Genomic DNA, 27,213 nt, shown 5'->3' on the forward strand with positions numbered 1-27,213 from the left:
AAATTAACACAACAGAATTCTAGAAGGCCATAAAAATCTCAAGGTTAACTTCCGGAAGGCAGCAACTGAAATGCATCAGTGCTAACTTTAAACCATTCCTTTTATCTTCCTCTTTGTGCTGCATTGTTTTTGCTTCACATGATACCATAGGGCAAGATAGGTTATAAATTATTATCTTTGATTCAGTGATTTTTGTGCTAGTTAAATGAGTTAAACCTGCTTTACAGGTGGTTTTGGTTTCTTTTTTTTTTTTTTGAAAGTGTGTACTAAAACATCCCTGAAGCATAAAAGAAAATATCCATATAAATATTATGATGGCCAGTCATGTCCATTAAAAAGCTTTCTACTCCCTAATACACCTTCAAGGTAGTAGAATTAATCACCTGTGCAGATTTCATACTACAAGTTCATGTACAGCAATGTCCTTGAATCAAAAATAGAGGCTGAAATATGCCTACAGCTCAAAACTTATTTGAACACTTTTGCAGCTGTGTTAGCTTTTCATAGCATACCTGACCCTCTGCTGACTCCTGTGGATGAAAAGCCTTTTATAATGGTTTCTAACTTAGCAAAACAGAAAGTGTAATTTCTCATGATCTGCTACTTATTTGTAGGAAAATTGCAAAATTATGAAATGGACTGAATTGTTTTCAATCAAGGGATATATTTATTTCATAAAAAATGCTTGTTTTATCTCCAGTGACTTCCTAGAAGGAATTCAGTCCCACAGCAGAGTTGGCAATCAACATCTATATTGCCTGCAGCATAACACTGTATCATTAAGCAGGGCTAATTATCTTTACAATAGAAAATCAGTAACTACAAAATGACTTTCAATTCATCATCTATGTTGTGAACTGTATTTCAATTAACCTCGTGGCTCACATAAGCTGATTTTAAAGAAGTAGGCAGTAAATGAATCCTACAATAAGTTTTAAAAGTGAACAGTCCACATGCTTCCCTCAAAGAAAGACACTCCACAGAAAAATCAAGAAGTCTGAACATTTCCAAGTGAGCACCAACTGGCATGCCATTTCTTGCTAGTATTGTTTTCTGAGAATAAACCATAAATAGCTATATACCTGGATACTATATTTGTTTTAGTAGAACAACTACAACAAAAAGACAAAATCTGTGCTCCCATTTGGTATTTTGCTACCAGCTTCCACACATCTATGCAATTGTCTGTATTTTCCAGCATCCTACATATATTTTCTTCTGAGCTGACCTGCAGTGCCACTAAGGTCCTAATTCAGACTAACTTATTTTGCAGATCCTACAATAAATTAGACAACTAAAACTGATGTCTTATTCCATTTTTGGAAATATCAATATACAAATGACACATACAGGATAAAGCCATCAATGCCCATAACTACATCTCACTTCTAACAGCACATTAAATCATGCTTGAGAGTCCTCAGGATAGGCAGAATCTCTTTTCACCTATTTTGAGAAGCACTTATATCCAATTAGGTGCTTCAGTAATAAATTCTTATATTTATTATTAAAAAGCATTGTTAATAATCTATTGTCAAAAGTTGTTAGTGTTTGTAATACTGAAAGCTGCAGTGTTTGATAATTTGCCAGCTTTGTCAGGGTTCCTCTTCTCTGTGATAAATCAGATAAGTTTATCTACAGTCTTGAGGAAACTACTAACGAGCTGCATGAAGTTCATCCTCTCTCACCCTAGAAAACATTATGATCTGCAAATTAATCAGATGCCTTCATGATGAAGACAGTTTTAACTGCATAATTATGGAAACTACTGCACTCACTTGGCAACTTTTCAGGCACTAAGGCTTAGTTATACTGTACAAATAGATTTTTTTTTTTGTGAACTGACACACTCTAATAATTTCTGGTCTCCATGATCTTTCTTTGCTACTCCAAATTATATCAATGTTCCAAAACAAGATCCCAAATATAGGAAAACATTTTTGGAAGTAGAATACATCTTCAAGTGCAATAGAAAATGATTGAAAGAACAATACAGATTCTATGCTTTTAATATCCTCTTAATGTTTTATGCATCTCAATTATATCCACACAGACATACAGATGGAAGAAAATGTTGCTTTATAGAACACTGTCATAAAAATGGTAAAACATTTCCCATTCTAGCTTATGAGCTCAAACTAACTGGAATGGAAGACAGAAATACTTTAACACAAATACATCTTTTATTTTCTTTTACTTTATGAGCAAAATCTGTGGTTCATAGTGCTTCCATTACTGGAAGTCCTCATTCCATTGTCTAATTCCACATATTTCCTCCCATTCCTTTGTGATTGCTTCAATGCTAGCATTTTTAACAGTGCAGCCTAATTAGGCAGAATATACACTGTTTTGTAATCTTCTGTCATCGCAGCTGCACTACCATTATCAGCTCAAGCAATACCTTTTGGTCATTCAAGAAACTGCATGCTTTGATTTATTTTAAGCCAATATTTATACTTAATATATGAAAATATTTAAACTTGTTTACTTGGAAATAAGATAAATAAATTTGCTTACTAGCAATCCTTAAATTAAAAAAAAAAAATAAAATTTATGTTTGTTACCATTCACTCACCTATAGATTAATCTTGTACCTAGTGGTCAAAATGAAAATGTACTCACTTTTGTATGATACTACATGTTTCAATGTGAAATGTATTAATGATTCATTTATTCCTAAAATAAATAATAGTAAAAAGTTGGAAGTGCAAGTGTGGTATATTATTTGATGCTCTTACATTTTCATCCTGATGTTCCACCAAACAAAAAAAGTCATACTATTAATGATAGTACTGATTTGAAAAGGCAGTAATTAAGTATGTGGTCCCTTTAAACCTCAGAATTTTGGACAGTGATGGTAGTTATTTTAGCTCTGGAGAGGGTTATGGGTCCCTTACAAGACTAGAAGAACTCTTTTTCACCCTGCAGAGCTATCCTGATGACATTACAGAAACACTAGGCTGCTGTATCGTGAGAAACTTATTAAGTACTCTAAAAAGAGCCTTCTAAAAATTAGAAGAAGAACTGAGAACACACAGGAAGGGAAATCTGTGATTGTGTGCTTGCATTTTACCTGTAAATTGTCTTGCACCTCAAAAAGAAGAGTACTTATTTCTTCTGAAAGTCTATGGGCATTAATGCATGACTAGAGACTGAAATGCTTGAAATGCTTGGTTAGTCTTAGAAGTGGGATGAAATATTATTCCGATAATTTATTACTAATCGAACTAAGGATGACTAAATGTACTTAAACACTATGAATGGAAATGTGTATGTTTACCCACAGGCTATGTGTGTCATATTTTCTTAAGCTTTCCCTTGGTTTAGCCCCTTTTTTTAAAATCAGTATCACCCAACTCTGATATTTTTAAGGCATACATCACCTTCTAATCACAAAATTCCTCTTCTCCCTTGAAGAACTATTTCTTCTTCTATAATTGCTGAAAAAACTTTTAAAAAATGAAAAGGAAAAGGATAAGGAAAAGGAAAAGGAAAAGGAAAAGGAAAAGGAAAAGGAAAAGGAAAAGGAAAAGGAAAAGGAAAAGGAAAAGGAAAAGGAAAAGGAAAAGGAAAAGGAAAAGGAAAAGGAAAACGAAAAGGAAAACAAAAAGGAAAAGGAAAAAGGAAAAAAGAAAAATGAGTGCACAAGACTACCTGAGCTTAATTATGTTTTCTGCAAGAATAAGAAAACATTATTGTCCCATCACAGGTCATTTAACCCGAGAGGAAGCTTCTAATTTCTGAAGGAGATGGGAATCCAAATAAAATACATCTGCAGATAGATATGTGCTTTAGGGGAAATCTTATAAATGACACATAAATTCTTTCTGCACAATTTTCTTTGTGGGCCGAGAGAAAAAATTGTTTTCCCTTACTCTCTAAGATGTTATATAACTTTATTTCTAACAAAAGAGTATTACAAAGAGCTGTTTTATCTGGACATATCATTCCAGAAAAGTTCTTAAAACAGTATGAAATGAAAGAAAACCCACATCCCAACTCATGCTGAAGTAAATGATATGAAATCTATTTTCTGTATTCATTGCCCAATCAATAATCTTCATACAAATCCAACAGATATGACTGCACAGTTCAATAAGCCTGGTAGGCACTCCTGTATTAATATAGTATACAACATTTTGACCTTGTGCAATTAGCTACATTAGATTACTTCTCCCTGTGATATAAGGAAATTTTTACTTGCACACATTACTTTCACATACAAAAGAAAATGGAACTTTCTAACGTGAGTACAGTACATTATCAGTGGCTATAACTACAAGTCTTTTTCCTAGCTTGTCCTGCTGGATTTTTTTTTTTTTTTTTTTTTTACTCTCATAACACATATCTAAAAATATGTAAGTCCTACTGTTTTTGAAGGTGAAACCCTCATTTTCTAAATTTCAAAATTGCAATATACTATGGCATAACTTCTACACATACAGAATAGTTTCCTTTCTGAAAGGCTGGAATAAATCTCTAATACACTATGCTGGTTTGGACAAGGATATAGTTAATTTTCTAATAGCACCTAGTATGGGCTAGGTTATGGATTTGTGCTGGAAACAGTGTTGGTACCAGTGTTTGAGTACTGATGAACAGTGTTTACTGAGTCAAGGCTTTTTCTGCTTTCCTTTCGACTTTTGCCAGTGAGGAGGCTGAAGGTGCACAGGAAATTGGGAGGGGACACAGCTGGGACAGCTGACCCCAACCAACCAAAGGGATATGGGATATGACACACATGGGGTGTCATGGTCAGCATATAAAGCTGGGGAAAGTAGAAGGAAGCAGGGATTTCTGGAATGATGGTGTTTGTGTTCCTAAGTCTATTACGTGTGATGGAGCCCTCTTTTCCTGGCTGAACACCTGCCAGCCAAATGAAAGTGATGAATAAATTCCTTGTTTTACTTCATTTGTGTGCATGGCTTTTGCTTGACTTGTCAAACCATCTTTATCTCAAGCCATGAGTTTTTTCACTTTTGCGCTTTTGATTTTTTCCCCCCTTCCCACTCAGGCTCAGTGGGTGAGTGGCCATGTGGGGTTGAGTTGCTGCCTGGGATCAAACTATGACATATATACCATTCAATATACCATTTAATAAATCCAGACATTAGCTGCATGACAGAAAATGAGTATGAGCTTCAATAAAGCTTGTTTATATTTGGAGTTTGAAGATCTATAGCTGTCCTAAGATGGCAGCCAGGTTATCCATCTATGCATTACTGAAGTCAAATATTCAAAGCTTTCATTGTTCTAAATCGTCTGTGCAGCCAGACTTTACTGTTTCAAAATTATATTTTGACATTTGTAAAGAAGCAGGAGTATAGGTAGCCAAATTGAGCCAGTTATTGCATTTTTCCTGCTACTGAAAACTTCCAGTGAAAAATTGACCATCACTTTACCACTGATTTTTGTAGCATAAAAGACAGGTTGTCTTTAGCTTCTGCTCAGGAAAAATATGGGATGCAACACTAAGAGGCTCTGGGAAGAAAAATTCAAAGAGATGGCTAAATATAAGATGAGGTGGTAGGGATTCACAAAATTTTTAAGGAGGAGCTCTGGCTTAAGAATGACTACAGGAAGGAAAATAGAGATACTCTAGAGATTATTTGGAGACAGATGGGACTATTGAAAATAGAAGGAAAGGCTCCACGTACAGACTATATTCCCTCTTCTGTGTTTGTTCTGAAGCCAGAACAGTGTATCACAGCTATTATATCATAAATACAGTACAAGTGAGAAGACACCAGATATAATGGAGGAGAAAATAATGGAAGCTACAGGAAAGATCAGAATATCAGAAGGCAGTCTAGGGAAAAGTACATCTTGACCTCACACAGGAAAAAAATTGGCAATCGCAAGACCAAAGAGGAAAAATAAATATAATGCAAACATTAAAAAAGAAAGCTAATCAGTAATATTACCACAAGCATACTAACATTACTTGTTCCACCTAAACTTAAACTGAACATAATTACTTCATTTCCTAACTGTTCAAAAATGCTTTGAGGAAGCTATGATATGGCTTTCCTTTTGTTGCTTTCTGAAATCTTAACCAGTAGATTCAGTCTAATCAACAAAAATCCTCTAACATAATCAAACTGCAGCAGCAAATAACTTTTAGGATATTTTTCCTTCTCATTGAATGATTTTTTTTCCTGCTACTTCTCTAACAGAAGCCTAGTAAACACACAATGGAACATCATCAGATGCTTCAGATTTACTTTTTGCATTCTTTAACTTTCAAAGTAACTTATTTTCAATCAAATTTTCTTAGTTTCAGTAGAAATTCTTCCACATGGTAAAGAGAAAGTAAAAATTAAAGCTATGTCCTCCATAAAATAGAAGCAAAGACCACCCCTACAATGTCTTTTATTTTGAAAGAGAGAAGCAAAGAAGGAAAGAAAAAATAGAAGGGAAAAGACAAAAGAAAGAAATGACTGGGAATACTGCGAGGAAATAGAACAAATATCAAGGTTTGATCTCCAGACTATTTATATACCAACTAATCTATTATTGAAGCATGACATTTCTGAATCACTTACAACACACTCTGTTAGTGAAATTATTCAGATACATGGAAGAAATATTAGAAATTAGAATTACTGCAAATTACTGCAAATATTTTCCCCAGTGGATCACTCAGCTGCATAAAGAAAACAACACACCACAATTCCTTCAATTTTCTCAGAACTCAAGGAGAACCATGGGAGCTATTTAATTTACTTGTTTATATCTACAGTATAAGTCTTTCCATTCACATATAAGGTGAAATTCAGTCTCTGCTGAAATCAATGAGACTTTTGCTATTGATTTCAATGAAACCACAATTCTGATCAGTGCTTGTACTCCCTCTCATGGCTTGGAGAGATTCTAAACAAAAAAACAGGCAAACTACACCACAGGAATCCAATTAATAACAGTCATTTTTCATATGGCAGAGGGAAGAAAAGTTTTGATTCAATGGGAAGATGGTGATGTTTACCTAGTTCAACAATTTGCCTTTAGCCAATCTGCAATGCTCATACACAAGTGTTCTCCTATTCACACTTCTGTTGTTACAGTTGACAATGAGAATATATTTATTTTATTGATTTGGTTATTTATTTCATTATGGCAACTATTCAGAGCCCATTTTCACTGCTTAGGAGAAAAGAATAAGGCACACATGAAATGCTGGTGTAGGAAAGATCAGTGAAACTATTTTTACAGCATTGCAACTATATGTAACTACCAAATTACTACGTAACAGGATAATATTTAATATTATTAATAATTTAATATAAATAAATAATAAATTATTAATATTAAATAATTATTTATTGATCTTCTAGCCACATATTTTTTTCCTAATTTATGCCCATATAGCTGACAGGGTATAAGGATTGGCAATTCCCCCAGCATACTGACTGTCTCAATGTATCGATGTACTGAACACCCTATTCTAATGTAAAATTGAAAAATCACTCTTAGGGTGCCATACACAACACGGCACACAGATTCAAGCTCCAGGCTTTATCCAGCCATTACTTGCCCATCTCTGTCTTGAATCCTAAGTGGTAGGTAACAAAAGGTTAACCACAAGTAACTTTTCAACAGATGTGCAAGTAAAGCAAGCAAGGTAGCAAAGCAAGCAAGATAACAAAGCCAGTGAGATAAGCGCCATCAAGTGCAAGATAGTTCTAAAGGAATCTGCAAACTGCAAAATTAGCTAAAAACAAGTTAGACTGACAAATAAGAAGCATCAGGCATGCTCTCAAAACAGAGGTAAAGCACACAAATGTGAGGAAAAGTAGAGAAGCCTTCATCAAAGGACCACCAGAAGACTGATGACCACCACAGAAGGAACTGACACATGCACAGAAGCTAAAATCTGTTATAAAACCATGACACAGCTTTATGCAAATGTGAGTATGCAGATGATATGTTGTAATTGTCACAGTTTGCAGAAGGACTTGCAAAACGTAACTGAAAGCTAAAGAGGATTGATTGAGTTTTTGGCTGAAGGAAGCCCCTCACTCCCAGCACTGAATAAACAAATACCTGCTCTGTAGCCATTTGACTATAGAGCTTTATTTCCTTGCCCAGTTCGGGCATCAGTCCAGAGAAGGGCAGCAGAGCAGGTGAAGGGCTGGAGCACATGTTCCATGAGGAGCGGCTGATGGAGCTGGGACTGTTTAGCCGGGAGAGGGCTCGGGGTGAAGGGAGGGTGCAGCCCCGCGGGCAGGTCAGCTCCTGCTCCAGGGCAGCCAGCGGCAGCGCGAGGTGACAGGAGCGTTAAGCGGCACGAAGGGAGATTCGGGTTGGACATTAGGAGGCATTTCTTCACAAAAAGGGTGACCAGGCATTGCAACGGACTGCCCAGGGAGGTGGTGGAGTCACCGTCCCTGGACGTGTTTATAGACTGGATGTGGCATTCAGTGCCACGGTCTGGCCCGCAGGGAGGTGTTCGGTCACAGCCTGGAGACGATGATCTCATCCTAAACTGATTCTATGACTACCATTTCGCAGCTGAAACCAACAATCCACAATTTTATGACTTTCGATTTTAAAAACACAGAAACCACAACAGCAAACACAATCCGAAAGCGCAGCTGCTGCTCTTCCAGCAGCCGCGCAGGTCGCTGGTTCCCAGCGCAAAAGCCGGGAGCGCCGATCCGCTCCCCACAGCATAGCGGGGCCCGGCCGCCACCGCGCGCCTCGCGCCCCGCGCATGCGCCCCGCCCGGCGCACGCGCCGCCGCCGCCGCCGCCGCCCCGCCCCGGCGCAGCCCGCGCGGCCCCGGCCCGGCGCGCGCGGCTCCGGCAGGGGCGGCCCGCGCGCGCGCCCGGCGGCAGCGGCCCTGCCTCCCGCGGGTGAGTAACGGCGCCGGGCCCGAGCCCGCCGGCCCCGGGCACGGGGAAAGGGCTCTCGGGGCTGGGAGAGGCCGGGAGACCGGGGGACGGCTCCCGCCCCCGCCCGCAGCCGCTGTCAGAGGGGCCGCGGCGGCCCCGGCGCTGCCGTCCCTCCTCCCTCCTGCGGAAGCCTCGCCGCGCCTCCCGCCCGCGGCTGATGCTGCTCTGTGGCGGGGGCTGGCGCCTGGTTCCGCAGAGTGGGAGAGAAGCTCGGAGCTCGGCGGCTTGCTCAGGGGCGGGAGCAGCGCAGCGTTCCGCTGCTGTCATCAGCCTGGCGCTGTCAGCCTGCCCGGGGAGCTCCCTTCGCATGGCTGCGGCCGCCCGAGTGCGGTGTGTGCTCCCACGGCCTTCCGAGGCGCGGCAGGGCTGCCATGTGGAAGGGAAATACTCTAATGCTGGGAGCTCCCTTACCACGTTTACAGCAAAGAACCCAGCATTGTGTTCTGTTACTGCTGCTGTCTTAAATTCAAATCACATTTTCTGTTTTCTGACTGTCAGGTTTCAGACACCTTATTCTAATTGGGTAGACCAAAAAGAAATCTCCCATTATTGGAAGTGTTTAAAAAGATGTCTTTTTGGCATGTAACACAGCATGCCATACCTAATGTCTTCTTACATCTTAAGTGATTTTCAAGCTGTATTTTAAAAGAAGGCTTTAGGAAAAAAACTTTTCATATACAGAAAGTTTTAGAGAAATTCCTTGTTTTTTTCTAATACTAGAAACACTCACGAGATTCCCACACATGTGGTCAGCCTCTGTTGCTTTTTATTCTTTGTGATATCCGGGTCAGAATGTGCTATGTAAATGTGATGCTTTAAACACTCTTACTGGTCCTCGGTTTAGCAAACCTCATCTGGTCAATCACTTGAAAACTGAATAAAGTTTCTGGGTGTGCATCTGCTCTGTAGCTCCAGAATCAGGACTTTAAGGCCTAGGAGCTTAGATAACTTAGCTGAGAAGCTTTGACCCCATCCATGAGCTACCAGCCTCAGTGTCCTCTGGATGAGCTTACACTTGATCAATAAAATCAGATTTTCAGACCTCTCCCCTATATTGCATTACCATTTGCTATGGTTAAGGAACATCAGAGGTATTTGCTGGTTCTTACTAAACTAGATAAATCTGTTTTATCTGAACCTAATTTCTTTGCATGGTATATTTCTCTTTTGGAATTTGTAAAACTAAAAAAAAGCAACCCACTGGGCAGCACACTGACACTTGAGTTGCCTGACCAAAATCATCTTGAGTAATTAAACACCATCACCCCTTTAAACAACTTCTTTTTTTATTGCTTTTTCTTCTCTGACTAAAGAAACATTCTTATTTTGGGAAACATGTCAGGGGAAAAAAAGCTCATCATCTGAACATGTGTATGCTTTTTTCATCATATAGTGGAAAGGACAAGCAGAAGGTTTCTCTGCACAGTAACTTAAGGGTTTAAAAAAAAGTAGTGAAGGAGGGAAAAAAATGGCTGTCAGGTAAGAGTCTGAGACATTCAATTAAATTTGCAGAGCAGTTAGGAAAATACTTCAGATTTTTTCACAGACCCTTTTCTTTCTTCATGGAAAAGTTGTTTTAAGAAGAACAGCTGGAAATTTTACCTACTGTGATGAATTTCATGCTATTTATTACCAAAATACCCAAATTAATTTGGAACAAAGATGATCATAATGGGATAGACTTACATGTATTTTGTGCTTTTAATTCTGTATAGTAGCTTACAAACTAAAAAGTAAAACAGCTGTGTCATATGTTTTGGGTTTTTTTGAGAAGATAACTGCATGTTGAGAAAATGCAGGCTTTAACTGTTCCCAGTAAAGCTTCATATTTTTCTGATGTTATGAAGGAAATTACTATCTGTATTTATTAAAGGAGAAACTCTGACCTGTTACAGATTGGTTTTTTTCTTCTTTTAAAATTTATTCAGTAGGCAAGAGAAAGAGCCCAAACTATTTACATTTTTGTCTGGTACACCTATATGCGTCAGAAAACATGGAGTTTGAATCCAAAAGCTGAATCATGTTAACTGCATGTAAGATCTTAACCTTCAGAAAGCTGAAGTTATTCAGCCTGACTTTTTGCTGCTGAGAAAGTCAACTGCTGTTAGATCCAAGTGCACCCAGAAGTCCAAGGCAAGATACTTCCTAAGTCTGGAGGTGTGACATGTACCACAGCAAATTGCAGTCACACTCTAAAATTTGAATGTCCACGACAAACGCAAAATCATGGTCTAATGACTGTTAAATCAGAAATGTGTTTAATTTTATTCCACTTTAAGGATAGACATAACTTCATGTTGCTGTTTCACAGCTACAGGTATTTCACAGGTATGTTTGTTCAGTCTGTTTCCCCAGTATTGCTGTTCTGCTGTGGCACTAGCACTGATGAAGGTAATTTATTTGTCACTGTCTCTGCAAAGTAGATCTGAACACGATTAAGTGACACATGAAGCACTGCCAACCTGTAGCTCTTCGATGCAGCTTTTACAGTACAGGTGTCTGTGCTAGGTCTAAATTATGTTATCATCGTTGAGACTGATGGCTCCCCAAAACACAAGCCTTTACCATAGATATCACTTACATGTTGTAGAAATTTTGCACTTTGATGTTCAGCCTCTGGATAAGCTTAGCAGAAGTTCATAATATGATATAGTAAACCAAGGTCTGTCTCAGTGCTAGTCAAATGCTAGTAAGCATGCTGCTCCTTTTTTAGTATACTTGTGAATGTTCCATTTGAAAAGTACTTGTTGAAATAATAATGTGGAGCACCAAGATCAATTCCTGAGACTTCAGACAAATGACTTAATGATAGTGAAATCTTGATCTAGACAGTAGGAATTGAGTAGCTGATAGGTCAACCAAGAATAAAAGGAGCAGCTTCTTTGATATGGAGTAGGAAAACCCAAAGGAAAAACCTTGTCAGCATTCCAGTTATAGACATTGCAGTCATGAATTCTTTTTCATAGAAGAGATCAAAAGAGGTAGTTTATCTCTGGCAGTCCTGTATGTTGTTTAATGAAGATCAGTGGCATCTGGGTTAAATTAAATGGTATACATTAATACATTAATCAGATGAAAAGTATTGTTTCCTTAAAAAAAATACCCTTCAGAAAACTTCAGTTTATCTAGTCTGAAAATTGAGGTAAATTACCAGGTAGGGGTAGCATAATATACTAGAAAGAAGACTGAAAAGGTAATGGAAAATAGCGGGAGCAGTTTGAGTGTATTTAAAGTGAATTTCTTATTAAACTAAGATGTTCTGTACTCCAAACATCTCTGACAGAATTCCAAAATCATGGGATGGATTGTTAGCCATAGAAAAAGAACCCTGTAATTTGACATAAAGCCATGTGAAATCCTCTAAGCATGTATGCTGTAAAATCATTTTCCCTGACAATAGCCAAACCTATGGGTTGAGAATCCAGTTGAGCAAAATGAGCAACATCATTTTCATAGTCTTGCCTTGCTCCATCTGTTCTTTGTTGGCTTTAGTGCTGTGGTACTCATTCAACTGAGTCCACTCTCTAACAAAATAAAAGTGCATTGGGATTTTTGTGTTGTTTATTTTTTAAATGTTAACTGGGTTTTGCTTTTAAAGTAAATGCATGACCTTACTGTGAAAACTAAATGAATCCAGAAATAAGAATAGACAGTAGGATGAGCGGATTAATATTGAAAATGGAAGCAGACGTTCCCTTTCTGGCAGTGTAATATTCCTAATCCAATTCAGGCTGTATTGTTAAAAAGCATATTCTAAAATTTCTTATCTAAAATTATCATAGCAGTAGCAAGCAGCATATTGTGACAACTGAGTTCTATGTTAATGCATTATAACATTGTTAGGAAACTAATGTCAAATAATTTACAAGTATTTTGAAATTAGCTGTGTATATCTCAGTAAATTAAAATAAGATTATAAAATTTAGAGGTCAGTGAAAGAAATGCAAATCAAAGCTATGCTATGTCTAATGATCCTTGTATCAGAAATTTATTCTTAGGTTTTCCAGTTTAGTGTTCTCAGTTTTATGCATAATCTTGTTCCACATAGTTCTGTGGTAACCTAAATTTTGTTAATCCTTTTCTCTGGTTCTCTGGTGATAATGTTGTACAGGAATTAAAGTTATAAATAAAGTAATCAGGTCGTCCATTATACTGATTTTTTCCCCTGCTTTCATGGTTCAAATCTTGTTGTATACCATTGGTCTTGTTTTGAATTTAGCCCTGGAACACTATATGAAGTGTCAGGCAGCTGTGACATTGTACTAACTGGCTGCCACCAGCTAACTTGCAGGCTCTCTGCTTGAGGTACATCCTTAATGCTATGCTGTTTTATGCATACATGATTCAGGAAAAAAAAATGAGATCTGTGAAGTTGAAAATGCTGAAAGCATCATGGTTTCAAATTTAATTTGCCAGAGTATTTGTTAATATATTGCTTAACAGAACACAAAGTGGTTGAAGCCAGTAAATAGGTTAGTAAATGAAATCTGTGTTCTCAACAAGGTGTAGTTCTGTCATACCCCATTTTGTTTTTACTCTCGTTCTGCTATGTTATTCTCCTTTCATGGCTTCTGCTTTTTTCTTCTATTTTCTTTATTATTTCTACCTGAATAGCACTCACAAAACAATAGTTCTGCAATAATGTAACCAGAATTTCCATTTCATGGGATTTATCTGGGTTAGGATAAAAATTAAGTTCAAAAGTAAAATACTTTATAAAATATTTGAGTCCTTGGTGGTAGAACCTTAGAATGTGACACATGTTCTCAAAGAAAGCAATGAGGTTTTGTTTGTGTACACAAACAAAAAATTTCTGTTAGTTCTGTGGTCAGTGTATCATCACATTTGTCTCCGTGGTATTTTTATTATGTGGAGATTTTATGAAGCATTTCATACTGCTGAACACTAGGTAATAAGAAATCTGACTTGAAAATATTTGTCTTTTGATCAGTTACAGCCAAAATCCTGTTGGGATTCTGAACTATGACATCATGGCAAGATTTCGCAGAAGAACATGCATCATTTTGTTGCTTTTTATTTTGTTTATTTGCTCCATAATGATGGCTTTGAAGACCCTGAGACCTGATAGAGCTGGCTTTGGGGATCCATTTGGACTTGGTTTGTTGCCAGAGCTTCAACAACGGACTGTGCTCTTAGACAGTAAACAGAATTTGCTAAATAAGGCTCAAGGAGATACTGTAACACATGTCAGTAATTTGCATAGTATGGCTGTCAATACTATGAAAGCATCTATGTCTTCTGTAAAAAAGCTGGAAGAGGAGCTGTCTTCTCCTAATTACAACTTTCACATATTCTACTATATTTGGTATGGGAATCCACAGTTTGATGGTAAATATATTCACTGGAACCATCCGTTGTTGCCACATTGGGATCCCAAAATTGCAAACAATTATCCAAAGGGAAGGCATAATCCTCCTGAGGACATTGGGGCCAACTTTTATCCAGAACTTGGATCTTACAGTTCCAAAGACCCTACTGTCATAGAAGCACACATGAAACAAATGCGTTCAGCTTCAACTGGTAATGAATGTTAGCGTTTCAGCATGTCGTTCATTTATCCAGCCTTACATTTGTGAATGACCACAACTGAGCTATCCTCCTGTTTTTCTGTGTAATTCAGGAAATATCTGAAACTAGTAAATGTCTTTATATCTCTGAGTTTTAACCCCCAATTGAAACCTATATCTTCAAAGCTGTATCTAATGAGTGTAACAGCACAGAAGTATAAGGATGGTATTTTTAATACTGTAGGTACATGTTTTTCATGACTTACTGCTAAACACTGGTAACATAAATGAAAATACAGAAACCTTGACTAGATTATATTTTTGTGTATTTTATTTTTGAAGATGAGTGCTTCAGTTAAAAGAACAGGTTTCAGTTAATCATGCTAACATAGTTAAGGAGCAGTCTGTTCAAGTATGAATGGAGTGTTTTTCTTTGAATGCTGTGTGTGCAATAACAATTAGGTATTAATTCATTAATGTCCAAAAGTAGCTTCTTTCAATAAAAATTTATGTTCCCTTTTTGTAAATAAGATGAACTGTATACATAAGAATATTCAGTATATTTTTTTGTGTCATTCCTAGCTGTTTTCCTTCATGGTCCTTTTTATGTTAATCTTCTATAAAATAAGCATTCATACAGGCTAATATTAAACTGAACAGCTTGTAAATGTAACAGTAAATGTAATTAGAGCAACATGACCAAAGCTCATAGCATTACTGATACTGCTAATCACCTTATATTGAATCTCCTTCATTCACCTAATCATTCAGGTTTAATGTAATTGCTATTTTTTGATTAGTGATGTTTACTTGTGTAGTGTTTACTTCTTGGTTGTTGTGATCGTGTGAGTTTTAACCTAACCTTTATTTTGTACAAGGGTTAATACAAACCTAGGAAATTTCTCCCCCTCTTCAGTAATATAACTCCATCAAGAGGAGTAACAAGACTGTTGCAGAGACATCTCAGATATAAGTTGATATAATAAGATACAATAAGCACTGTTTGAGTCTTATCTAAAACAAATTAATGTATGGTGGTGTGATGAAGGCAAGGAGGGCACTTGTGGCTTTAGAAGAATATGTGATGTTTCTCATCCTCTTAATGCTGGTGGAAAGGGTGCCAATTACTAGGAAAAATGCTTTGCATAATCAAGTTTTTTCGTAACTTCAGTTAATTTTCCATGTAAAACTCAGCAATGTGAATGAGTAGTTCAGGCTTCCTGTGATACTCTTTGTAACATAACTGATATTTATAAAGAGTCACTTATTTCCTGCTGTTATTCTGACTTAAGGATTTAAGTACGATTGAATTTGTTCTCTTCCATCTAGATTTGACTGACATTATTCATCAACTTTTCTTTAAGAATTATACTTTGTTAATTCTTTGTGTACTTTGTGTACTGTGAGGCTGACTGCTTACAGTTTCTTCTTTTTCTCTCTTAGCCATTGTCTCATTGTCTCATCCATTACTCTATTTTACAGCCACATAATCATTTTTTCTAGCCGTTTTTGAGTTTTGTCAAGGATCTTATGAGAAAATAAAAATGTAAGTGGTTCTTTCAGCAAATATTGTCTAATGATTGAAGGCATATAAGCGATTGGGCAACAGGAGTCTCATGCAGTGCTTCCCTGTATTCTTATACTTTACAATTCTTATGAATGAATTTCCTAATATTTTACAGGTGAATATGGTAAATTTTATTCGTGAGATTTTTTGGAGAAATTTATTTTTTTGCACCAGCTGGTTTTCTTTATGATAGTCCACTTCTGTTTTTAGTGACTATTCTGGTTTTAAACATTTATGATGCTGTTTTTAGTGTCAAGTCCATCCATTTTTTCTTGAAGTGGCACATTACTACATGTTTTCTTTCCTGTGGTTAAAAAAAAAAAAGTTGTCTTTCTCAGGAAATGACCAATGCAAATGTGAATTCAGGTTCTTTAATCAACAATTCTGTCTCCTGAACTTTTACGTATTTCCTAAAGGTGTGAAAGAGGATCTTGTCAGATGTATTCAAGATATCCAGATTTTTTTGCTCTTCTGCTTGTCCTTTACACCTTACTCATTTGCATTTAGTCCTTCTGTGTGAAATAAAAGGTAATCTGATAAAATGCAGTAAAATATTGCATTTTGCTTTCGTTGAGCAGACTCACTTGTGACTATCTGTTATTTGTGATTTTCTTTTTGATAAAATGCAGAGAGAGTGTGCCTAAGGGTAGTTGAACTCCCTTCTATGTGTATTGAGCACACATTTCTGGTTTGGATATTTGTGATTATGTATTCACTGTAATACTTGGTTTCTTTTTCCTAATTTTGGAATTTTTGTTGAAAATTGTTAGTCAGAAATGTTATAATGTTAGTAAAGTAGGGGAATTTAGAATATATACTTCCCTAGCTCAGTGAATTTATTCGTTTACTGAAATCATTACCTAATTAAAAAGAACCACGTTGACTTATTTTTCTGTGGGTTCTGAATAGCATTTCTAGAAAAAATATTTCAACATCAATATTTTATGTATTTCTTTCGGACTTAGCTTCTTTTTGATACTGTTTCCATCTAAAAGATCTAATCTGTTTATATGACACCATTTTATTTTAGAAGGAAAGGGCTTAGCCTTTCTGAACCATGTGTTCTTTTGCTTTCTTGGAGAGCATCAGAAAAATTTACAATATGAGGACATGTTATTTGTTGTCTTTTTTCTCCACAGCACTGGTAACATCCTTAAAATTATTGAGAGTTACTCAAGCATTTTTGAAGATGATAAATTTAAAAACTAATTTCACATGCTTGGAAGGGTGGATTGTAACTGTACCAGCAAGAAAGAAGATTGTGCTGTTGAAGTCACTTCTTCTAGTACTAAATGGTTGTTTTGCATTTGAGCCAGAGGTACAATGAAGAAATATGATGGGGAATAAACTTCCCTAAGATAAGAATCTCCTTCAGCAAATGCACAGCTCTCATCTCTTGGGTGTTCTGTAACTTGTGTATCTTGATATTCTCTGCCTGTATCGTGGTGTAGCTATAATGCCTGAGTGAGGAGCAATCTTTTCCTCTTGTACAGCCTGAAGGTTGGAATGCAGTGCTGAAAAGTGGGAGGAAACACCTCCTTAAGTGTTAGGCTTAGGACACTGAGTACAGATTTGTTCCCTTGACAGATAGTCTAACCACTGTTTGTTTTGCAGTCCTACAAAGAGAGGAATTAAAATCCACTGTGAGAATACTGAGAATAAAAAGTAATTTGAGATTCTAATTTTATGTAGATTTCACATCAATAATTGTAACTCATTCCAATGTTACAGTATACCTGTATATGTTAAACAACATGATTTAAAACTCAAGTTTTGTATTTTCAGGTGTAATAGTGCTTTCATGGTACCCACCAGGTATGGCTGATGAAAATGGAGAACCAACTGATGATTTAGTGCCAATTGTTTTGGATCATGCACACAAATATAACCTAAAGGTAAAATATTTCTAGATATATATAATAGGACCAATTAAAAAAGTAGACCTTGCTATTATACTGCACTTCCTTTTGGTCATGGAAATCTTTGAATTGCACTGAACTTTGGTAGGATCTGAGTAATATTCCCTTATAAGCAGAATAAATAATGTAATCTGCTTTAGCTTGCAGAATCTAAGGCATAGTGTTATGGATGTTAATTTTTTAAAATTTCTTTCAGGAAGCAGTTTTTGAGATAAAACATTATGCTATTTTCCAGTGAGTTTTGGGATTGAGGGAAGCATTACATATTCCAAAATACTGTGAAATACAGTGAGCTGTAAGCTAAGGACCTTTGAGAAAAAAGGACTTATCTCCATTTTGTATTATCTCAAAAATTGCTAGCACCTGATCATAGAGGTCAAGAGCGAACATCTATGAGGAATAAAGACTGATTTGGAATATCTAGTTTGAATTAATGCCTTTATTCCAGAAGGTACCAGGAACACTTGCCTTGGACTGTAAGGTCAGAGACATGCTGCTCAGATTTTAGGGCTACTTCCAGGCATGACAAGATAGAAAGGCTAAGTTATCGACTTCTTAAAATAGATGAAATACCAAGTCAGTTAAAGATTGCATGAATTGATCAGTAGAATCTTAAACTGTGCTTTGGTTTTGTTTATTTTTTAGAATAAAACTTGTATTTCCCTTTTGTGATAATGAAAATGTGTACTTCATTTTAATCTCTCCCAAGGAATAGATTCAAGTTTTTAAGTAGCTTCATGTGTTTCATCTCTGGAGTGTACTGTCTGTCCTGTGTACTGAAAACACAGCCTGTTCATCTGCTTGGGTTTTAGTTGGTTATGCAAGTTGCAGATTCTCAGTGACATTTCTTGTCACTGGAGGTAACTGTAGATTCTTTAGCAAGTAGTAGGAAAATAGGATGATTAAATCAGATCCAGAAGTAGTTTTGAAACTCTTAAGAATACTGTGTGATTTGCATTGTATGACATAGTTGCACTCTATCTAATAATTTCATAGAAGACAGAAAAAGATGTTATCCTTTCCCAAAATTTTCAGACTATAGAGTAGAGTTTGCTCTCATCTAGAAAAACTTGTTAACATTCAAGTCTCAAAGGAGTCAAGGCCAAACGAAATAAGCTACTAAGGAAAATAAAATAGAGTGTAATAATATGATAATGATTGCAATATGGATGAAGCTGCTGTTACCACTTGGAAGAATTACTGGAATACAGACAGTATGGATATTACAGGAGATGTTACCTTCAATGTGATGTTTTTAAGCATTCTTGCACAAGTAAGTTATTACAATAAGTGTTAGTAGTCTCAGTAGACCAAAGCCAATATACAAAATACGTTTTGGTTATGTCTGCTAAACAGAAGTCTGGGAGAAGTTATGCCCTTTTGATTTGCCTGGTTTTGATAGTTGGAAATGAAAGATGAAATTACAGTGCTCCTCAGCCTCTACTTGTCAGTCTTAGTGATTTAGTCTAATGCTATTTTTCTATAGTTTCTATTTAATAGATAGAGAGAGATTGGCTCTGCAATGGAAATTTTCTACTGTTGCAGAGTTGTCAAAGACTTTATTAAATACATTCTGCTCTAAAATTGCTTCTGAAAAAGTTGTTGCTTTGATTAATGTAATGTATTCTTCCGTGATTGTCTATTTGAAAACAAATTCATTTTTACGTTGGAGTTCACACATACTGGTTAATCAATTCCATAAGCTCCAAGCTTGACATTCAGAGCAATAGCAGTATATTATATTAGATTTAGTTCCAAGAGCTTGTTGCTGTTCATAAATCTAAAAAATTTTAAATTAAAGTTTTCATTTCCCATATCTCAAAATGTATTTTGACTCTGAAAGCTATTATTGGAACATTATCTTTAGCAAATTTTAATACATTAGTTAGAAATTAAATATTAAAATGTTGCATTAGTTTATCCATTTTTGGATATTCATTACCTATTCAAATAGATAATATTTTATTTTAAGCTTTAGGTTTTGTAGCTTTTTAAGTTTTCTGAAGCATGATTACCACTTGCTGTAGTGTAGGATAAACAAAAGCAGTTTTCTGTTTTATTGTAAAAAACCTAAGTATTTAATTCCAAACTTCCTGGAATCTGAAGCTTTTGATGTCAGTAGTGCAGGAGTTGTTCTAAGGTTGGATTATTTTCAGCAGAGACTGATGAAATATTTGGTCTGTAAAGAATTACACTTTTTGTGACTGGTACTTGCTTCATATAGTACCCAGTGCCCACATATTCAGTAGTGTTTTATGTTTCTGTTGCTCTTATGTTTTCATCTTTCAGGTCACTTTTCATATCGAACCTTACAAAGACAGAGATGATCGCAGCATGTACCACAATGTCAAGTACATCATTGACAAGTGAGTTTTTTCAGAATGGTTTCCTTGGGGTTTCTTACGTGATGGTTTAGAGGACTTCTGTGTATGAACTAAAGCTTATAAAAATATGTAAGAATGCCTGCTGGGACTGAAGAGAACTGAAAGGAACTTTGTTCATATTTCAGTGCTGCAAAACTCAGTCTATTTTTAAAATACTGAAATGTGAATTTTACATAGATTATCAAATTTAAATTGCTTTCTATGTTCTTTAATATCACAAGTCATACTTCAGATACTTCAGATTAGCAACATGATCCATAAATTAAAATAAATAAAATGTACATTTTGATAGTGAAAAACCAGCAGATAGGGCTTTATTGTGCTGACCTCTAATAATTTTAATTGGTTTTGACAAAATCTGTGCAGCTACTGGTTGTTTTGCTTGTCAGTGCTGCTTAGACTGTCTTTAATTCATCCTGAATTAGAGAATTGCCCTTCAGAGGAAACTGATAACTCTGGCGCAGTTTGAGTTTGTCACAGTTTAACCTCAGCCAGCAACTAGGTATCACCAGCTGCCCCTTACTTCCTCTCTCATCCCCCTGCACTCCGGAAGTGAATCACAAGAATAGACGTTGTGGGTTGAGATAAGAGCAATTTAATGATTGAAACAAAATAGTATTCTAGTAAGTACACCAATAGTATTATTAGGAATGTTAATGGAAAGGAAAAGGAGAAAGAGTAACAGAACCCAAGACAAATTGCTCACTACATACAGAGCAATACCCAGCTCAGCCCTGGGCAATGTTGTGTCCCCTTCTAGGTAGCTCCTTCAGTTTATATATGGACATGACATTCTGGGTGTGGCATATCTCTTTGGCCAGCTCAGGTCAACTGTCCTGGCCTTGCTTCCTCCCAATTTTTTGTGCAGCTCCTCACTGGCAGATCAGGAAGCACTGAGAAATCCTTGACTTAGGGTAAGCACTACTTAGCAGCAGACAAAACATGAGTATGTTATCAATTTTATTGTCATGCTAAATAAAAAAAATTAAATTAAAAAAAAAAACACAGCACTGGAGCAGCTACTAAGAACATTAAATCTGTCCCTTCCAAACCCAGGACAATTACTAACTTGTAGTAGTTTAAAGGTTCTTTGAAGACTCATTGTTTGATGCTTCAGCAAAGACTGGACTGAAAGTGGGTATGTGCTGGTTTCAAAGTCCATGTTCTGTTTTTAAATTAATTTTTGGGAAAAGTCTTCAGCTCAGATTGTACAGCAGTATTTTCCAAATAACAAATCTTGTTTTAACAATATTGTTTTCTTTATAGATATGGAAGCCATCCGGCCTTTTACAGGCATAAGACCAGCACAGGGAGACTTCTTCCCATGTTTTATGTTTATGACTCTTATGTAACAATTCCTGAAATATGGGCAAATCTATTAACTGTCTCTGGATCCCAGAGTATTCGAAATACTCCCTATGATGCATTATTCATTGCACTTCTTGTAGAAGAAAGACATAAGCATGACATTCACAGAAGTGGTTTTGATGGAATGTACACGTACTTTGCCACCAATGGCTTCTCCTATGGCTCGTCTCATCATAATTGGGCAGGTTTAAAAGCCTTTTGTGATAGTAACAACTTAATGTTTATTCCAAGTGTGGGGCCAGGTTATATTGACACCAGCATCCGACCGTGGAACAACCACAACACGCGGAACCGTGTCAATGGCAAGTACTATGAGACTGCCTTCAGTGCAGCCCTTCTGGTGCGACCAGAAATTATTTCCATTACATCTTTTAACGAATGGCACGAGGGAACTCAGATTGAAAAAGCTGTCCCTAAACGGACTGGACAGGTGGTTTACCTTGATTATAAACCCCATAAACCAAATGTTTACCTAGAGCTTACTCAGAAGTGGTCTGAGAAGTACAGAAAAGAACAAGAGCAGTGGCTTATGTGAGCTGTCCCAGTTGCAGTTGTTTCCTAATGCATTGACTGTACTGAGCAAGAAATTGAGAGCTGAAGAATCTGTTATTAAATGTCTTTATTGTATCTTTTGAATGTATATGCACTACTACTGAATTTTAATTTTAAAAAGTAAAAAGATTATGAGAATATTGGTAATTCTGTCTTAACTGGATATTTTAGTTCAAAAATATTCAGGGAAAGCTGTTTGTTGTTCAGTTGTTTTGGTTTTTTTTAAACTTTGTAACTTGCATGCTGAATTTTCAGAACATCTGCATGGGATAACGCTACATGACCAAAGTGAACAAAAAACTGGCACAGTTTCTTCCTTCCTTTATTCCTGTAGTTATGTTTCTAATCAAACTGATGCTGTAATCTAAATCCTCATAGTTTCTTGCAGGATGCATGTCTGTAGTGTGTGGAATAATCTACATTTATGCTTTTTGATGCTTTGCATACAGAGTTCTTGACATATGACTAGCTTGTGGTAAAAGCACTGAAGAGTTATGTGTGATACAATACCACTGGGTTTTGTTTTAAAATAGAAAGTATTTGAAAGTAAGTTCCAAAGAACTGCTGGAAGATTTCTAGTTTGCTGAAATTTTTTCTGTTTGCTATGTGGTGTAGACTTTTGCAGATTACTGGATACCAACCAGGAACATTGCTTTCTCTATCTATTACTTTGAATTAAAAAACAAAAAAAAAAAAAAAAGAAAAAAAAGAAAAAGTTTTAATTAGAGTGGGAAATATTTTTGAGGGGGGAAAAAACCCCTAAAGATGCAAAAAGTTTATTAAAATTTCCATTGTTGCTTATTGTCTGCTCATGGACTGCATACGCAGACCTGGTGTGCTTCAGTAAATGTTTAAGGTTTCTAAACCCAGCATCTTACTAGTCCTACAATAGCTTAATTGTAGAAAATACTTTTTTTGTTTCTAACTTAGGAGCAATCTAGTTTGGTAGCAATGAGAGCAACTACCCATTTGTTTAATTTGAAATCTGAGATTTCTCTTTTTCATCTAGTCCATTTAGTTGTTCCAGGATTCAGAATTGTAGATACTAAAACCATGCTGTTACTCAGATAAGCACCTTACCAATGCTACCTGTAATACTATGGTATGGCTGGAAATGACTGTTTTCAGCCCTAAAATCTCACCTGTCAAATGTTGTGATTATTAACTGGCATTTTTTATGAGGTCTGAAAGATTCAATCACACAGACATACCTCTTCAGCATTATATTTTTTGGGGTTTTCATAGAACTTCTTAACAAAGTTGAGAATTTTGGAATAGTAGAAATTGCAGTACTTTGTTTATTTGTTCAATCCTAGCACAAGTGGATTCTTTGTTAGTTGTTTATTTTATTTTTTTAATCTACATATAAGGTTCTGATCCTGTGTTTTAATTCATATGCTCAGACTGTTGTGACCACTAATAGCAGCTACAATTCCATTGAATTCAGCAGAACACATGAAAATTACACTCTTTACTCAGATCTCACTGTAGTCTGTCCATTAAGTGGTAAGGTCAATGTGAGGACTTCTGTTAAAACAGAAACCAAACTAGTATATTTTTTTCCAGAAAACTTTGTCATTCCAAATAAATATAAACCAGTTACCACTATAAATTTCTAGTCTTTCTGGTGTGAAAAAGGTTTGTTTTTTATATCTCTTACTTATTTTCAGTTTAGTTTTTTTGTCATTTCTTTGTGGTGTTCCAAGTGATGAGGTGTTATCCAATGCCCTCAGCTGCTTGAAAAAAATACAGAAATTGGATGGCAGATAGATAACCTGGCATGCTGAATTGTGCCTCTAGAGGTACTGAAATCTTGTTAATCCCTCTTCATATTTTTTGCATTTTCCTATTGCATTTCTGCAAGGTCTGAAATGCCTCTAAAAGACATGTTTACTAATGCTTATTTTGTTTTGCTCTATTCAGGTGGTTAAACTGATATAGACATAGGTATGACCACAGTCAAAAAATAGTGTCTTGAGACACATAAAGCACTTGTTAAACTTTCACCACTTCCAAGTTAACTTCTCCCTTTTTTTAAGGAATCTGATATTACTTACTTTACTATAAATCCTTTAAATAGCTATACATAATTCATTTTTATGATTTGTTGTATATTTATGCTTTTAGGACCAGAGTCCGTATATTTATTTTAAATATGAGGGAGCAATTAAATATTTTGCATATGTTATTAAAAATCTGAAGTCAAACCTTTTGAAAGGACAAGTCTCTGTTTTCCCTTTGCTTAAACTTTTGTCACCCACTGTAGTTTCTCACTGTATTTGTCTGAGCACTTTACTGGTCTTGACTACTTTGCACTGACTTCAGCCCTTACTTTCTCCTAGTGTCGGGTTTTTTTCTCTGTGACTGTGAAAGTCACTCCTTTGTTGCCGTGTGTAGAAACATTTGAAATCTGTTGTATGGTATTGTACAACTGAGGTGATCTGTCTTGTTTAAAATGTAATTTATGGTAACAATGTAATGAATCTTCATTATTCTGAAAGACTTTTGGAATTTAACCCTTGCCATGAAGTGGTTCGGGCCATGGCAGACGGATATCTAATGGGACCTTCAGAAGAATTTACAGAATTTCTCCAGAAAAGAATGAAAATTAAGTGCCTAGAAATTCATCACCCCTGAACACTTAATGTATTTTTGTGTGATTGATCTGTTTTAAAGTATAAATATGCAACCTTACATAGTATTTCAGAGTTGAGAATTTAATTTGATGATCCTAAGGAAAGCTGATGTAATTGCACCTACTAGAACTACCCCACCTGCCTGACCAATACTTTCTCTGTACTTAAAACAAACCAATGTGCTGCTTCTTGTTATAGCAAGTGGAGAGTTTTACTTATGTACTGTTGCTGCAGTCATGATACTTATTTGAAATGTGAGTAAAAATAGGTCTGTGGGAAAGAATTTGTACAAATGCAAAGTAATAAGGTGGTTACAAGGGCACAGTTACTGGGGCAAGGGAAAAGTGGATGTATTTAAGAAGGTGGTTACTCCAGGCTTTGAGATTGCAGTTGGGAAAAAGGGCGACTAGTGTGCACCAAAATTTAGAGGCAGGGAAAAACATTTGTAATGATTTTGAGATATGAAATAGATTTAAGGAACATTCACTTCGGTGTTCCACCAGTTTTACTTCTTGGCCAACTGGAAAAAAAGTTCTGTAATGACTATTTTTTAATATTTTTACCCTGATTAAAAGCATTTGACTCATGTTTCATAGTGCTTAGAGTGATATGGGAAGTTTTAAAAGAGATCATGCCATGTTAGGGCTCTGCAAATACAGAAATACCTGGAGTAGTCAATCACATAAAACTGACTGAGTATCGCCAGGGGGTAAATGGTTTCTAGACAAGTTGCAAGTCCTTGTGGTAAAAAGAGAACATACTTTTAAAAGAAAATCTATAGGTTCATTTCTGCTTCTGTGAGTTATGATCAAGTAAATTGTTTCAGTTCTGTGAGCTGTCTCAGAACTGAAGCTTAGGGCATCAACTCTGAAATAAGAATGTATTAAATCTTGTATAGTAGTGCATGTTTGTCAGATCTATAATCTTGTACTGAATTTTGTGGGCAAACACGTGCTGATGCTGTTACTATTTTAGTGGCAAGCTGTAGATTATAGTGACTATAGTTTCTGCACTGATGTTCATCATATTTTCCTAGTGCATTTCTTTTGAGGTGCCAATGATTTGTCTCTTAAGAGGTTGTTCAAGCAGAAGGTTCTTCAGTGAAAACATTTTTGTTACAAAACTTGATATGTGTATGCTCTGCATAGTTTGAATTAACACATTTCCCACATGGTTCTTAGATTCAATTGGAAACATGTCTCAGGAGTGTTTTCAGTTCTGTGTTGCCAGTGAATGTATTTCTGGGCACATGGATAAGGACTTACTGTGATTTAGGGCATTTTTTTTGCAAATCCCATGAACATAAAAAGAGGAAATAAAGAATTCTTTATATTTAAAGATTTTGCCAGTGAATATAAGATGAAAATTTGTCTCGAAGTCCTATAAGTACTTGTCTTCATCTGTCTACTTTGTCAAGATTGTGTCAATGTTTTGCTTCTTTTTTTCTTTTACTTTTGACCAGCATGTTGAAGGTTCTATAAATTTCTAAAGTGACTGTATTTCTAAGATTTCATAGTTGGAATATTCAGTAAAAGGAATCTCCAAGATCAGTGGAACTGCAGAAAAACCTGATGTGAATTTGATATTGTATAGGTGAATTTGTTGTGAATGGATAGTGTATCTTTGATATGCATTGAACACGAATAAAAAATACCTTTCTTTTAATACCCTACATGGCTGTGACAGAGATGAATTTGCTTACATAAAAATGAAAAATGTGTGTGCATTTAGATATGTACACATACCTGAAGTCATGATTTTTAAAGTAATACATAATTGTAATAAAATTACAAACTGGATTCTACTACTTTTAAGTAAGCAATGGTTTTAAATCCCTGTGATATTTACAGAAGACCTTTTTGTTTATGAATGTTTTCCTGAACAATAAATATATGCCGGAAAATTGTGATTTTTAAAGGAATGCATGATAGTGGGTTCTTTTCATAATATGAGTTTTGAAGGTTAATTTTTATTTTTCTATTACTATGTGTACGTAGAATTTATTAGACTGAAAACAGCAGGCTTATCACAATTTTTTAAAATAGGCAACACTCTTGGAGTTTTTAGGCCTAATTTTATTATATCTTATTAAGCTGCTGAGTTTACTACTGCATGGTGTTGCAAGTGTCTTCTGAGTCCTGATGTACCAGTGTATGTTAACAAAGTAAAATAGGAGGGAATGGGCACACAAATAATTAATCTTGCAGTAGAATGGTTTACAACTGATTGCTACCGAGGGGTGAATGAAGTATTTGTTGCATTCTGACAGAATGTTGTGCTCTTCAGGTATAAAAGGTTTGGAAGGTAAGTGTTGTAAGTGTTGCCATTTTATATTTCATGGCAGGGTGTAATTACCTGGTTGGTC

General features: G+C 36.0%; 1 protein-coding gene across 1 annotated transcript; it reads left to right on the top strand.

The window, feature by feature from the left end:
• The first annotated feature begins 8,757 nt into the window (after positions 1-8,757).
• On the top strand, positions 8,758-26,564 carry MANEA (mannosidase endo-alpha). Its single transcript, XM_079298790.1, has 5 exons — positions 8,758-8,855; positions 13,846-14,435; positions 17,775-17,884; positions 20,198-20,274; positions 21,559-26,564. Exons 2-5 carry the CDS (start codon positions 13,886-13,888, stop codon positions 22,193-22,195), a joined length of 1,374 nt encoding a protein of 457 aa, XP_079154916.1. The 5' UTR covers positions 8,758-8,855; positions 13,846-13,885; the 3' UTR covers positions 22,196-26,564.
• Positions 26,565-27,213: the final 649 nt, after the last annotated feature.

Source organism: Erithacus rubecula (genome assembly GCF_903797595.1).
Source record: "Erithacus rubecula genome assembly, chromosome: 2".
Classification (NCBI taxonomy): Eukaryota; Metazoa; Chordata; class Aves; order Passeriformes; family Muscicapidae; genus Erithacus; species Erithacus rubecula.

What these genes read in the sequence shown, in the direction of transcription:
- MANEA (XM_079298790.1), top strand. Translation starts at nt 13,886, where the DNA reads ATGGCAAGATTTCGCAGAAGAACATGCATCATTTTGTTGCTTTTTATT. An exon ending in AATGCGTTCAGCTTCAACTG is followed by an intron (nt 14,436 to 17,774) that starts GTAATGAATGTT and finishes TTGTATTTTCAG; the next exon opens with GTGTAATAGTGCTTTCATGG. An exon ending in CACACAAATATAACCTAAAG is followed by an intron (nt 17,885 to 20,197) that starts GTAAAATATTTC and finishes TTCATCTTTCAG; the next exon opens with GTCACTTTTCATATCGAACC.